General features: G+C 53.6%; 1 protein-coding gene across 4 annotated transcripts in view; it reads right to left on the reverse strand.

The window, feature by feature from the left end:
* GAS7 (growth arrest specific 7) overlaps nt 1-14,341 on the reverse strand; it is a gene marked incomplete at its 5' end in the record, with an annotated part of 195,460 nt that overhangs the window by 37,150 nt on the left and 143,969 nt on the right. For all 4 annotated transcript variants that reach the window (XM_084863929.1, XM_084863932.1, XM_084863930.1 and 1 more), the window contains 2 exons: nt 2,453-2,538; nt 10,189-10,266. In XM_084863929.1, coding sequence (XP_084720055.1) covers nt 2,453-2,538; nt 10,189-10,266 — 164 coding nt within the window. The remainder of the gene's footprint in view (nt 1-2,452; nt 2,539-10,188; nt 10,267-14,341) is intronic.

Raw genomic sequence — 14,341 nt, forward strand, 5'->3', positions numbered from 1 at the left:
AGGATTTAGGCTGCCGTCTCCAGAACATACGCCTCAGGCAGCTGGTAAATGAGCTTCATGTCAGACAGACAGAGGCTGCGAGGAAGGCCACCTGGGGCTCAGCAGGAAGTGACATGACGTTTGCCATAAGCAGGGGTGTGGGACACACACACACACACACACACACACACACGTGTGTGCATCGACGCCGATGCCTAGATCCTCGCTGCCCGAGGTGTGCCCCGACCTGCAGCAGCATCTGGGTGCCGGCTAAAAATGCAGAACCTCGGCCCCCTTCCTGGACCTCCTGAGCCATAATCTGCATTCTAACAACAAGCTCACGTGTTTCTTGAGTCCATCCTATATAACAAAAGCCTAATATGCTAAGTGTCCGGTCATCTGTTCAACCAATCAAAGCATAATATGCTAATGATATGCTAAAACTGCTCAACTGCTTGCTATGACGTGCACTCACCACCAGAGAGCAGTTGCCTCAACCAGTAGGTTAGCTTGCTGCTGGGGTCCAGCAGATCAGGATTGAGCAAGATGGTCTGGAGATGCCATGGAGCCATCCCACAGTCCCTCCCCAGCTGGCCAACCTCCCTGGCCCTGACTGTGCACTAGAGGGGTCCCTCAGCCTGGCCCGCACCCTCTGGCAATCTGGGACTCCTCGGGAGATGTCGGAGAGCCAGTTTCAGCCTGATCCAACAGGCCAGGCTGAGGGACCCTACTGGTACACAAATTTGTTCACCAGGCCTCTAGTCTATATATATATATATATATATATATATATATATATATATATATATATATATATATATATAAAGCCAACAACCAGAACACTGTAATGACCAGAAGGACTGGTTACTATGACACCCACTGTGGCCAGCAAACAGGCCAATCAGGGGGTAGGGCCAACTGGTCAACCTCCTGAAATCCCTCCCCCTGGCCCGCCCCGCCCCGATGGGCCCCCACCACCCCAATCTGCCTGAAGCCCCTCCCCCAGGCTGGCCCCTGCCCTGATCACCCCCCGCCCCAATAGGGGGCAGGGATGGCTGGCCCGCCTGCAGCCTCCCCTTCCTCCCTTGCCACTGATGAGGGGTGGGGCTGGCTGGTCAACCTCCCATGGCTCCTCCCTCAGGCCACTGGCCCCCGATCGGCCCCCCACCCCATTTGAGGGCAGGGATGGCTGTCCCACCGCCCATAGCCCCTCCCCATGGCCGGCCCCACCCCGATCAGCTCCCACCACCCCGATAGGGGGCAGGGCCCACCAGCCAATCACCTGTGGCCCTTCTCCCCAGCTGGCTTGGCCCTGATCAGGCCCCAATTTGGGTAAGCTGGCCGGCCAACCTCCCGCTCTCCCCTCCTCCCCACAGGCCCTGCCCCAACCTGCCCCAATTGGGGCTGGGCGGGCTGGACCCCACCCGTGTACAAATTTGTGCACTGGGCCTCTAGTCCTGATATAAGAAGCCTGAGCCCATGGGAATGCCCAGGTTCATTCCCGGAGTTTTCACTGAACTGAACCTGAGCCCAGCACTCCACCTCCTAGGACAACAACTGAATTACGTTTCTGGAAATGAGCGCTCTCGCCTGCATTAAAGCTAAGTGCCACATCTTAGCTAGCTGCAGTTACCCCCACTCCTTTTTTCCATGATTGGCAGGTACCACCCACTGTTGTTGATAGCACGCAGCTGTTGTTATCATCATCATCATTATCACCACCACCCTCGGGGCCTGGCACTGTAAATCCTGGAAAGGTCGGATGAGCTTGGAGGCTTCAAAGAGGACATCCAGATAATTTCTGAACAGACTGGACAATTAAGACGAGTCCCCAGTTCCTTCAACGCAGCCTCCTGCAGCCGGGAGCCAGGGGGCTTGGCCCCGAGGTCTGGTCTGACCATGGCCACCCACAGGTGTCACTCAACCACCTGTGACCTCCCTGTGACACGGGAACCGTGCTGCCACCGCCCTCGTGCAGACGCACACGTGTCGATGGAGATGAGGAATGCAAAGACAGCCTGGGAATTTAAAACACACTCCCGATCCTTCCACCCCGTGCTGTCTCTGGGCTAGATTAGTCAGTGTCTACTGCATCTTACAGAATTCCATGTGGGGACGCCTGGGGGAGGAAGGGGATGTTGAAAAGGACAATGGCCTGGCCCTCTCCAAATCTTTCAAATCGGGGAAAATCTTCACTCGCTAACAGGAGCCCAGACAGCAGGACAGAACCACTGACCTCGCAACAGTTACAATCCCACCACCAAACCACCCCAGTTTCCAGCACCAACTGCCCACGGCTGCCTGCTCTCCTCCAAGCGTGGTGACTGGGGTGACCAGGTGGATCAACGACTTTCTCTTCTGGGCGGACGTGGACTGTGTGCAGCCACCTCACCCCCTGATGCACCCCTCTTCCCGACACCTCCCTGGCCCTGCACCAGCACCTGCCCCTCCCTCCCATGGCAGGACCCCTTACCTGGGGATCGGCGGCGGACTTTCGGACACTCATGTGGGCAGTCTCAGGAGGGTGTGCTGGGGTCCCTGAGGTGTGGTATCCATTCACTGTGGGGACAGAAACACGGCTCAATGCGGTGCTGGCCACAGACTTCCCGCCATTGCCGCCCCTTCTCCCGCCTCCGGGCCCGGCGCTGGGAGGGCTGTCCCAGGGCCTCACCCGCATTCCCAGAGCTGGAGAAGGGGTTCGAGCATCTCTCACCCCCTCTCCGCCCTCCCTTCCCTCCCCCCCCCCCCCCCCCCCCGGCACCCAATGACTGAACTCGTGGGGGAACACGCTTCTTTTTGAAGGAATGTGCTTGGAAGAGCTGAGGCCACATCATCCAATGGCCATCTCTGGAAACGCCATCGGCTGTGGTCACTGGTGCTGGGCAAGGGCTCGCTCTCTCTCTCTCTCTCTCTCCAGGGTCAGGAGACCCCCAGCACTGTCCAGGAGTTGCTCTGTGACAAACTTCGCTCTGAGAACTCCCCTTTCTTGCGGCCACAGTGCATGTGAGGAGTGTGTTTACTGGTTTCCATGACAACTGCTTTGCCAATTAATAGCCAGGTGATCTTTTTTTTAATTTAATTTTAAATATATTTTATTGACGTTTTACAGAGAAGAAGAGAGAGGGATAGAGAGTTAGAAACATCGATGAGAGAGAATCATCGATCAGCTGCCTCTTGCACACCTCCTACTGGGGATGTGACCGAAGCTAAGGTACATGCCCTTGACTGGAATCGAACCCAGGACCTTTCAGTCTACAGGCTGATGCTCTATCCATTGAGTCAAACTGGTTTCGGCTAGCCAGGTGATTTTGACATCCTCCTTAAGTTGCTTTTCCAAAAATTAAACACACACACACACACAGTGGAGTGGCTCAGGAAGCAACAAGACATAAATTAACCCCTCATGGGCAGCGCACTCCCCTCAGGCAGCTGGTCAACTGCTGGCACTACTCAGGAGTCCCCCAGGTAAGGGGGGGCAGGGTTCCATGAGCTTCAGAGACTGTCGGGGGAGGTGGCGTGAGGACCACCTACTCATAGAGGCATAAACTGTGCCCCGAGGGCATTGGGATGATGTTAAATGCCACGAAACGGGAAGGCATGGCCTTTGGGAAGGTTACTGACCAGGCAGCACAGCGCTGAGATGGAAAAACACAAATGCTGGAGACGCGGGCATCAGCAGGAAGCCCAGAGCCCGGCTCTCACCCATGACCCAGCGGGCAGAGCTCAGATGTGGAAAATCTCGGTAACTTAATTTCAAAGGCTGATTGAATTGGGTGTATGAAACATAATACCCTACACACAATGATAACATCTCTGCCAAGAAGCCATGGAACATTAAAATAAAAATTGTGCATATTTAAGCCACAAATAAAGTATCAATAAATTGCAAGAGGCGTAAATAACTCAAGCTACACTCTTTGAGCAGAAAGTAGTAAAAGTAGTTGTTAATAACAAAAGAGCAAATATACAAGTTCCCATCCCCTCAGCTCTCAGAGGCTTAGAAAGGTAAGAAAATGCCCTGTTAAATAATCTGAGGGCAACGAGGAATTTAAAACGATAAGCTCACAATATTTAGAAAATAATGAGGAAGAACGTATCGGAAACAAATGGGACGAGGCCTGAATTGTATCTGGAGGAAAATCTATAGCCTTCCTTATTTCATTACCAAAGCCAAGGGCAAATAAAAACAAATGAAATGAACACTCGGTTTACAAACCTAGAGAAGATTCCAAAGCCAAGGAAATACAGCAAAGGAAAGCAGGAGAAAGAGGTGGAAACAGGGCGACAGGAATGCCTGAGCTCGGGAGGCAGGATGGCGGGAAGGACCCGCTGGTCCTCTCTCTGTGTTGGGGGGCGGGGCAGGGTCACAACAATGAAAAACGCAGACCAGCTTTGTAACTGAGAGGGAAAGAGACCGAGCTGAGAATTAGAAAGAAAACAAGCACAGCCCACATAGCAGAGATACGCTCTTTAACGCAACAGCATTTGATTTATAATCCCGTGTAATAAACACAGAGCCTTCCCTAAGGTTCGCATGAGCCACATGGTTTCAGAGGACACCAGACATGCCCAAATGGGTAAAATCTTTGAAAAGGGGCCACCCTCCCGAAGGCACTGGGCCCAGATGGTTGTATGGGCAAACTCCTCCTAACTCTCGGGCACCACATATCTTGTAGGAACATGCGGTCCGTTTCCCAGTTTACACACAATGCCAGCATCACCCGATCCCCAAATCTAGCAAAAGCAACAACAAACAGAACCACACTCAGTCTGACTGACGACAGAGTCTGGAAGCTCTCAAGGGAGCAGGCTTTGGTTTCCCGTCAGCCAAGACCTCTGAGAGTGTGGGATCCCTGTACACAAAGGTTGTCCCCAAGTTCTTGAGGGCAGAGGCTGCCCCCCTGTTTTCATGGACTCCCTTCACTGCACCCTCACCCACCACTCTCTCTCCCTCTCCAGGCTCCCAGGCTCCCAGTCCCGCCGCTCATGGCACCCGGCACCCAGGAGCTGTCTGACCCGGAGCTGTCTGACCCAGGAGCTGTCTGACGCAGGACATTCTGCCTCTAATCCAGTCTCTTGTTCTCACTTCAGTTCTGGCCTGTCAGCTGTTGGCTAATTGCTGCTCATGTCAAAACAATTACTGGGGAAGAAAACATAATTTTCCATTCAACCACTTGTCTGCAGACAGCGGCCCTCCTCGGACACCCTGTCCCGCTGCGCTGCGCTCTCCGTCCCCGGCACACGAGGACAGTGACAGCGGGGACCTGAGCCGCATGGCCCTCCCGCAGCACCCTGCAGTGGGGTTCCCCGTCCTCCAGGCTCCCCACTTACCAAGGGCCTACACACCAAACCCATGAGCCCAGAGGTGGGTGCCTCTGAGGCCTCCGGCTTCAGGGGGAAGCAGGGGCTTCAATGAAATTGACCAAGGACCAGGATCACTCATAACCATGAGGAACATAAGTTAGTTTGGGGATGCAAGAAAAACATAACATGCCAGATGAGCTGTTTTGCAGAGAAGAAGAGGGAACAGAAAGCTCTATCGAGTAACTTCAGATACAAACAGAAACGCTCACAAGCACGCATTTCTGCCTCTCTGCGGGCAGCGGCACAGGCAGGCAGGGAGGGGGCCTGGGAGGCGCAGGAGGCGGGCGAATACTTGGTAGAAAGGAGAAGGAGGCATTTGTGCAGGGGTGGGGGGGTGGGGTGGGGGGGCGCAAGGAGGGAAGTGGTTAAAAGTGGAAAAGGAACACAGAAAGGGTTGAGAAGAGACACACAGCAACAGAAGAGCCTGCAACTCCTGCTGCCCGGGATCCATGGTGCAACAGCTCACCCTGAGACCCACCGCCCAGGTCCCTGCTCCCTACAGCACCCCTTTTCCAAACGAGGTGTCATCCCGGACACCCCCTCTCTCCTTTAGGTCTGGCCCAGCCTCCCTTCTCTCTGGAATAAAGACAGGCACTTCTTTCCTCAAGGCTATGACCCCTGGGCGCCCAGGGCCTTGTTCCTGAATCTGTCTCCTCCACCCACCCTCCACCCCACATTCAACCCGGTGGAATACCACGTTCCCCGCCAGTGCCACACGGCCTCGGTTCTGCAGGGTGAAGGGAAAGGTCCATAGAGTTTGGACAAGTGCCTCCCCTATTCAGATTTAAACTGGTCTGTTCACAGCAGGCCTTTAAAAATCCACAGATGTGCCAAAACCAGTTTGGCTTGGTGGATAGAGCATTGGCCTTCGGACTCAAGGGTCCAGGGTTCAATTCCGGTCAAGGGCATGTACCTGGGTTGTGGACACATCTCCAGTGGGGGGTGTGCAGTAGGCAGCTGATCGATGTTTCTCTCTCATCGATGTTTCTAACTCTCTATCCCTCTCTCTTCCTCTCTGTGAAAAATCAATAAAATATATATATTTTTTAAAAATCCACAGATCTATTCTGTAAATCTCAAACAAGACAACAGCTGGCAGTATTCCTGCACTTATAGGAAAGCAGCCCCTGAATTGGGCAGAATGCCGTGGAACCCACTTTGGGAACCACAGCGGTGGCTGTCAAAGACAGGGTCTGAAGCCAGGCAAACGCGGTAGCAAGTGTGTGCTCAGCATCCCTGAAGGCACGGTCCCTGCCCCCGACTCCCCAGCCATCGCCGTAACCACGCCCAGGCCCTGGAAGTTGCCCTTCCAGCATCACGCTCACCGCCTTGGGTGCGTGCAGCGTCTGCCCCGGTCTGTTTGGAGGAGCGGTGTTACAACCGTGGCCTCCGGTCTGGGAAGACCTGTCTGGCCGCCGGGTCCTCACCGTCTCCCCTGGTTGTCTGAGATGTAAACGGTACTCCCCACCATAGAACTCACGATACGCGTGCCCAGTGGTTGTGAATGGGGAAAGACTGGGGCTTTCTCCAGGCTATCGAAGACGAAGCAGGCCTTGGGGAGTCCCCTGGGGCCCTGGTGACGGGGACATTGTTGCTAAAGGGACATGCAAGCCCCTTCCAAGCGGGGGTGGGGTAGGGGGGAGGTGCCATCGCCTCCCCTGAAGTCAGTGGTGCAGTCTGGCCTAGGGCCTAGCTAATTCTGCAATGAGTGAAGGCCGGCTTGGCTCCCTGTAGAGCGGCATGCCTTCAGGCTTCCTCAGCTGCAGAAGCAAGTGTGGCTTGGGCGGGGAGGAGGGGGGCTGGACTCTGAAGCTCCCTTCCCAGGGTCCTCTGCTCAGGAGAAGCACCCCCTCCTGGTGGCTCCACAGGTTCCGAGGATGGCCTCCCTGATCCTCAGTGGAACCCCGCTTTGACCTGGCTTCCGGGGATGCTGTTTCCCCAGGACCCTGGTTAGCAAATTGCGGCTCGCTAGCCACATGCGGCTCTTTGGCTCCCTGAGTGTGGCTCTTCCACAAAATACCAGTTCTAGCCTCGCAGATGGGCTCTCTTCCCTTCCACCCCAGACGGGATGGAGGGCTGGGTGGGTTCACGCCCGGGTAGAGAGCACCACAGACCACACCCTGGAGGCCTGGGTGGACCCAGTCCTGCTCTTTCCTGGGCCCTCTTCTTATGCGTGGGCACCGCGGAGCCTGGCAAGGAGATGCAAGGTGTCACTTCCCAAGTCTGAGCGGGCACTGCCGGTCAGAGTCACCCTCATGGTAAAAGCCCTAAGAAAGGAGAACGATGCTTCCAATGAAACCGCAGCCACCACTGACTGCAGGAAGCACCTGACCTCCAACATGCAGGACGGGGCAAAAGGAGGTGGACAGCTGTTTATATGGAAAATCCTATACAATAAAAGCCTAATATGCTAAGTGTCTGATTGTCCGCTTAACATAATATGCTAAATGGTAAGCCAAGGCTGTTCAACTGCTCACTATGACATGCACTGACCACCAGGGGGCATACGCTCCAACGGGTAGGTTAACTTGCTGCTGGGATCCTTCTAATCCAGTGGTCGGCAAACTCATTAGTCAACAGAGCCAAATATCAACAGTACAATGATTGAAATTTCTTTTGAGAGCTGAAAAGCGACTTCTGTGCATGGGCCATGAAGTTTCAATCACACTGTACATGCGTGCGTGCCTGCAACGTGGTATTTTGTGAAAGAGCCACACTCAAGGGGCCAAAGAGCTGCATGTGGCTTGTGAGCTTCAGTTTGCTGACCACTGGTCTAATCGATCAGAACTGAGCTAGATGGGCAGCCGGACATGCCCTGGAGCTTCCCCGTGGTTCCTTCCGGGCTGGCCAACCTCCCACGTCCCTCCTGGCCCCATCGTGCACTGGTGGGGTCCCTTGGCCTGGCCTGCACCCTCTGGCAATATGGGACCTCTGGATGTTGGAGAACCAGTTTCAGCCTGATTCCCCAGGCTAGGCCGAGGGACTCAACTAGGGCACAAATTCGTGCACCGGGCCTCTAGTAGTTCAATAATTATAAATAATAATGCAAGAATCAACTTTGTGTTTCATATGCTCACAACCTCGATCCTACTTTTATCTGACCCTGTATTGGAATGTGGGGGGAAAACAAAAGGTGGGTCTCAGGTCAAGGGACTGGGGTTCAGTGGGTTTTGCGCTGCTTCTCACGGCAATAGCTGTGGTCTGTCACCCAGTGACCCTGAGCGGCACTGACCCAAAGTTCTGGGTGGCCCTGGGCCAGAGCTCCCAACCTGGCACTACTAACATTCGGGGTGGATATGCTCTGTGCTGGAGCTGTGCAGCCTGTGCATTGTGGGTGGTAGCAGCATCCCTGACCCACCAGTGCCTGTAGCACCTCCCGAATGGTGACTGCCAAAGTGACGGACATCGCCCATGTCCCCTGCTCAGCAGAAACTCCCCGAGCTGAGAGTCACTGCATTAGAGCCTGAGAAGTCTAACAGGCAAGGACAGTGTCTCCCTCATCGTGGCTCCAACACTCCACAAATGCTAGGTAGGAAGTTCCAGAAGGAAACAATGCCTAGTTTTGAATTGCTTGCCATGCTGAGTAGCTTGAAATCTTGCACCATCCTGCTCTGTGACCGTCCCGTTGTGCAGAGTCTCCACGTGGTCTGTGCTCCCGTGTTAGTCACTCAGTGCTCGGTTCTCAGATGGGCTGTGTTCCAGGCCCCTCATCTGACCGACAACGCGGCATTCATACAACTTTTGTAACAGTCCGCTTTCATAACTTTCTGTTGCTTTTAGTTTCGTTGTTAATCTCTTACTGTGCCTAATTTACAAATTGAACTTTATCACAGGTATGTAGGTGTGTACATGTAGAAAAAAAGCAGTATATACAGGGTTTGGTACTATATGCAACTTCCGGTATCCACGAGGGGTCGGAAGCATACCCCTCACAGACGGAGCGAGCTGCCGTGTGCATTGCCAACAAGCAAAGGGCAGAAGCCCATTAGAGGGGCGTCTCCTCTCAGGTCCTCTGAGCCCTCAGGACGCTGCCGGGCACGTGAGTTTCCAAAGGGGAGAGAAGAGGTTACCAGCTGTCTGTGGCGGCAAAGCCCTTGTGGGCAGAGGACCTGATAGATTGGCACTGCCCCGACTTCCCCTGGGGAAACCCTGCCCGGGCCCCTGGAGGCAAAGTCGGCATCTGCACACACAGTCTGACACCTTAGCCACCTGGCCAGTTCTCCTCCCTGAATCTGACCCTCTCCGCTCTCTCCATCGTTCCCGGCCACACTGGGAGCTGCAGCACCCAGCCCAGAGGTGGGCAGACTGGGTTCTCGCTGAGTTTGTCAGGTGAAGGCAGGAACCTGTCCCACCCAGCCTTTGGGCCAGGGGATCTGAGCCAACCACCAGCTCCCTGCCCCGTCCCCATCCTCCTTCTGGGAAACGAAGCCCCGAACAGTAGGACAGGAACAGCAGCAGGACAGCAGCTGAAGAGGACAAGTCCCCTGACCAGCTCCGCCAGCACAGCAGGCCTCTCCGTGCCCAGGCTCCCCTGTCCGTGTCCCCGTCCTGCCTGCGTGGACCACTCTGGGTTCCTTTCTCGTATCTGGCTGGCCTGGAACCCGCTAGGATTGAGGGCCGACTCCCCTCCCTGCGCACCTGAGTTGGGTGAGGTGAGCTATCAGATGGCTGCTGGTGCCGCCAGGGCAATACCACCCGGTGGAGCAACAGGCTTGAAGGGCTCCCTTTCCCTCCAGGCCCCTCCCTGGGTTTGGTTCTTAAGATCGCCCATCAGGTTTCAGACTCCCGGATCCAAAGTCTTGACCTTCCCAATCTTGACCCCAAAGCAGTAAAGGCGCACAGTACCTGTGGGAGGCAGAGGGCTCCTGTGAGTGCCAGGGCTGGCCGGGATCCCAGAACTGCTGGGGCGCTCCCAGGTGGTCTCTGGTGGGAGAAAGAAACAAAGTCGCTTTCAGAATTTCACAAGATAGACCCTGAGAGGGTGACAGAGCAGAACGGGGCAATCAGAGCTGAAAAAAATAGTCCTGGCCAGTCACCTTCCTCCGTAAACCCAGGGACCAGGAGCCTGCTTTGGGCGGTCACACCCTTCCCATCTCCCATGACGACAGAATTCTCTTTGCCGGGGACCCTTTCCACAGCTGGGACCAGAAGAAGGAGGCTTTCCAGCTGGGATCCTCTGAAAGGTTCCCCCAGGGCCCTCCCTTTCTCATCCCTAGAGGCTGCCCACTCATGGGCCTCCCCTGGTCCTGGAACCCTTGCTGCCAACTGGGCATTCCCCCCAAATGCCATTGTCACATGAAACCACAAAGCGCAGAGGAAAGAGCCCTGGCCTGGGGGTCTGCACAGGGCATGGTCCTCTGTCAAAGGGGGTGATTCCCGCCCTACGTCTTGTTTGCATTATAACTGCTGGCCGGGCTGGCCTCCCTTCCGGTGGCCAGCTGCTCGGTCCAGCCAGGAGCAAAGCCGTGGCTGCATCTATGTTATTGTCCCCCGAACGCTACTTTGCCCATTTCACCACTACGAACAGGCTTCTGATAAAGTTATCTCGTGATGAAGAATAAAACGTTCTTACCATGTGACACTGGGTGCAGTAGAAAACCACTAAGAAGAAATATCACCTGTCACCCTACCACTTGGAGGCCAGCACAACGCTTTGGAATCTATATGTCGATTTGTTCCTTTGAAACAGAACAGAGAAGCACACTGCACGCTCTTTTCACGAATAGGCTTTTGTGAGTATCTTTCCAAAGTCAGGTCATCCAGAGGTCAGGACCTACTCACAGTCGGGGGGTCTAGCCTCCTCTCCTCCACACTGCTGCGTCTGAATCCCAGCTCTGCCTCTCACCACCAGTGCAAGCCTGGCCAAGCTAACGGTCCTGTCAGAGCCTCAGTTTGCTCCTCTGTAAATGAGGCCAATGATGGTCTCTACCCAAGACAGTCCTTGTATTCAGGCCACATGCCCATATACTAGTGCGCAGCATCCAGTTTGTTTATAAAGTTAGCCCAATGACCTTGGCTGGGTTGCCCCATTGGTTGGAGCATTGCCCAATACACCAAAAGGTCACAGGTTCATTTCCTGGTTAGGGTGTGTATGGGAGGCAACCAATAGATGTTTCTCTCTCCCTCTCCCTTCCTCTCTCTCTAAATATCCTATATAATAAAAACCTAATATGCTAAGTGTTCAGTTGTCCAGTCAGCCATTCAACCAATCAAAGCATAATATCCTAATGATATGCTAAGGCTACTCAACCACTGGCTATGATGTGCACTGACCACCAGAGGGCAGCTGCTGGATTCTGGCAGATCAGGGCTGAATGAGAGGGCAGGACATGCCCTGGAGCCCTCCTTTAGTCCCTCTCTGGCTGCCCAACCTCCCTGTCCTCCCCAGCACATATTGTGTTCTGTTGGGGTCCCTTGGTCTGGCCTGCACCCTCTCACAATCCAGGCTGAGGGACCCCCCCCACCCGAGTGCACAAATTTCGTGCACCAGGCCTCTAATATATTGATATTAAAAAAAATATGATAGTATCATGACCAATAGAATGTAATTGAAGAAAGAGGAGGGAGTTTGCCCTGTCAAAGGCCCTGCAGTGTCTCTGGTGCCAAGAACAGTGTCAGATTCAGAGTAGGCCCTCAAATATACTAATAATATATCCATATGTAAAATCATCTAGAATAAAAAAAGGGTGAAATGCTAATTAGACCAGAAGACCTCCCGACAAAGCTGGGGCTGCAAGGGAAGCCCGGGTCCCAGGTGCCTGCCAGCAGCCAGAGGGAAGCCCAGGTCCCAGGTGCCGGAAGGAAGCTGATGCTGGCATCAGGGAAAGGAAGGCTTACTCTTGCATGAATTTCATGCACTGGGCCTCTAGCCAATCAATAAAAACATATCCTTGGATGAGGATTCAAAAAGATTAAAAAAAAAATGAGTCCAATGTATGAATATAACATTAGTTATAAAAAAATTCCTAATCCTGAAAATGCAATTGTCTCAAATATTAAAAATAAAAACAAATAAAAAAACCTCTTTCAATGACTTTTCTCCATCGGGATTCCAAAGAACTGGGCTTCTGTCTCAGCTCTGCCTCTATGTCTGCTGTGCTGCCCAAGGCAACGCACTCTGCCTCTCTGGTCCTCCAGCTCTTAACCCAAAAAGAAGAGGCTGGGATACCTGGTCTTTTAGGCTCAGTCCTCCTGCCCTGTAGCTTTGATTGGTGATCTTAAATTCTGAAGACCCATGTGCTGACTGGCTCTCAGACACCAAGACTTGGAGACCCCAGCAGGGCTTCCGCAGGGACAATGCAGATGCCTGCAGGATCTGTCCTTGCCCATCCTTGTCTTGGCCGGCTCTGACCAAACACAAAGTCACGGTGAGCCTGGGGCAGGAGTGGGGCCGGGCCAAGTGGACATCTGGAGAGACCACCAGATGTCCACTCTGGCTGTGTGACCTCAGCAGTAGCAGGAAAAGTCACCCCAGATGACCATACCACCCACAGGGAGGGAGCCACTTCCAGGTCTTTTGCAATAAAAGACTCGCTAATCCATTTACAGCACGCCAGGCCCCTTGACCAAGCCAAAGCAAATCTGCGTGGCATCTCGGGCCCATGTCACTCTGAACTGAAGCCCTTTTGCATTCTCTGGGGTCCCATTCCCAGGGTTCCAGATGGCCATCCAGACTCCTAACAGAGTCACTGCCATGGAGGTCCCAGAGGCTCTCAGGCACGGTACAGTCAGAATGGAAGAAGTGAGACTTTCTCTCAGAGACTCCCGTCCAACCCAAGTCACGAGAACGCATTTTTTCCTAAAGGCAACTCTAACTCTATGCAGGCCTCTCCCACAGTCACTAGGGGCGCCCAGCACACACACACACACACACACACACACACACACACACACTCACACACACACACACACACACACACACACTCACACACACTCACTGACTGCCGTTCAGACCAGCCCCAGGGAGGCTGCCACTCCAGCCCTCAAGGCCATCGGCCAGAAATGGTCACGTCCCCTCAGCAGGGTGTCATTTTCCTCTCAGTGGCTGCCCCATGTAGAATAGAACTTTTAAAGAGAAAGTACACCTGAACGGTGGCAAGTGATGTCAATTTCAGACCACAGATGTGCCCCTCTTAAGATAACAACAATAATAACTCTAACAACGAACAGTGCATGAGGTAGAAGTTACTCATTTTCCACAGTCACTTCTGGTCTTCGTTTCCCCTCCTCAAGATTGAGTCCTGCTTACACTAGAGCAGTGTTTCCCAAACTTCTCTCATGATGAGAATCACCTGGTGGAGTTGTTAAAACACAGATTCCTGAATCCCAACTAAGAAGTGCTAAACTAGAATTTTTGAGAACATATAGGTAAAATTGCATACCTAATTTAGTGCTCTGTATATAACATCTGTCTTAGAGCACTAGTTAAGTATACAATTTTACCTATATGTTCCCAAAAATTCTAGTTTAGCACTTCTTAGTTGGGATTCAGGAATCTGTGTTTTAACAACTCCACCAGGTGATTCTCATCATGAGAGAAGTTTGGGAAACACTGCACTAGAGGCACTGGCTTCCAATGGGAAAGCCACAACCAGCCCCTGGGCCCAGGACACTGATCATGTGATTCGCCTTAGGCCCACCTTTGAGCCATGCCTTACTCACCTAATCCCCCCACCCAAAGGCCAGTGGATTCTTGCTCCTGATTGGTCCATTTCCTTGGTCATGGTGGCTCTCTGCTGCCCCCAGTGGCTATCAGGTGAAATAACCCTAGGTACCAGCCTAGGGGGGGTTCAGCTTTCTGGTATTGGCTGGAACCTGGGATTCCAGTAGTCTCCTCCCCTTTGCCTCTTTTAGACTCCTCTTTCTGGGGTTCTCACCTTCTCTGCTCCCCCACCTCTTGTTTCTTCCTCTCCCTTGTTTGGTGATGACCCCAACCGTGGCTTCTTTACTGGCACCCGTTTTCCTAGATTGACGGTAGCCCCACTGCCCCCTTCTCCAG

Source organism: Pipistrellus hanaki (assembly GCF_964339955.1).
Source record: "Pipistrellus hanaki genome assembly, chromosome: 16".
Classification (NCBI taxonomy): Eukaryota; Metazoa; Chordata; class Mammalia; order Chiroptera; family Vespertilionidae; genus Pipistrellus; species Pipistrellus hanaki.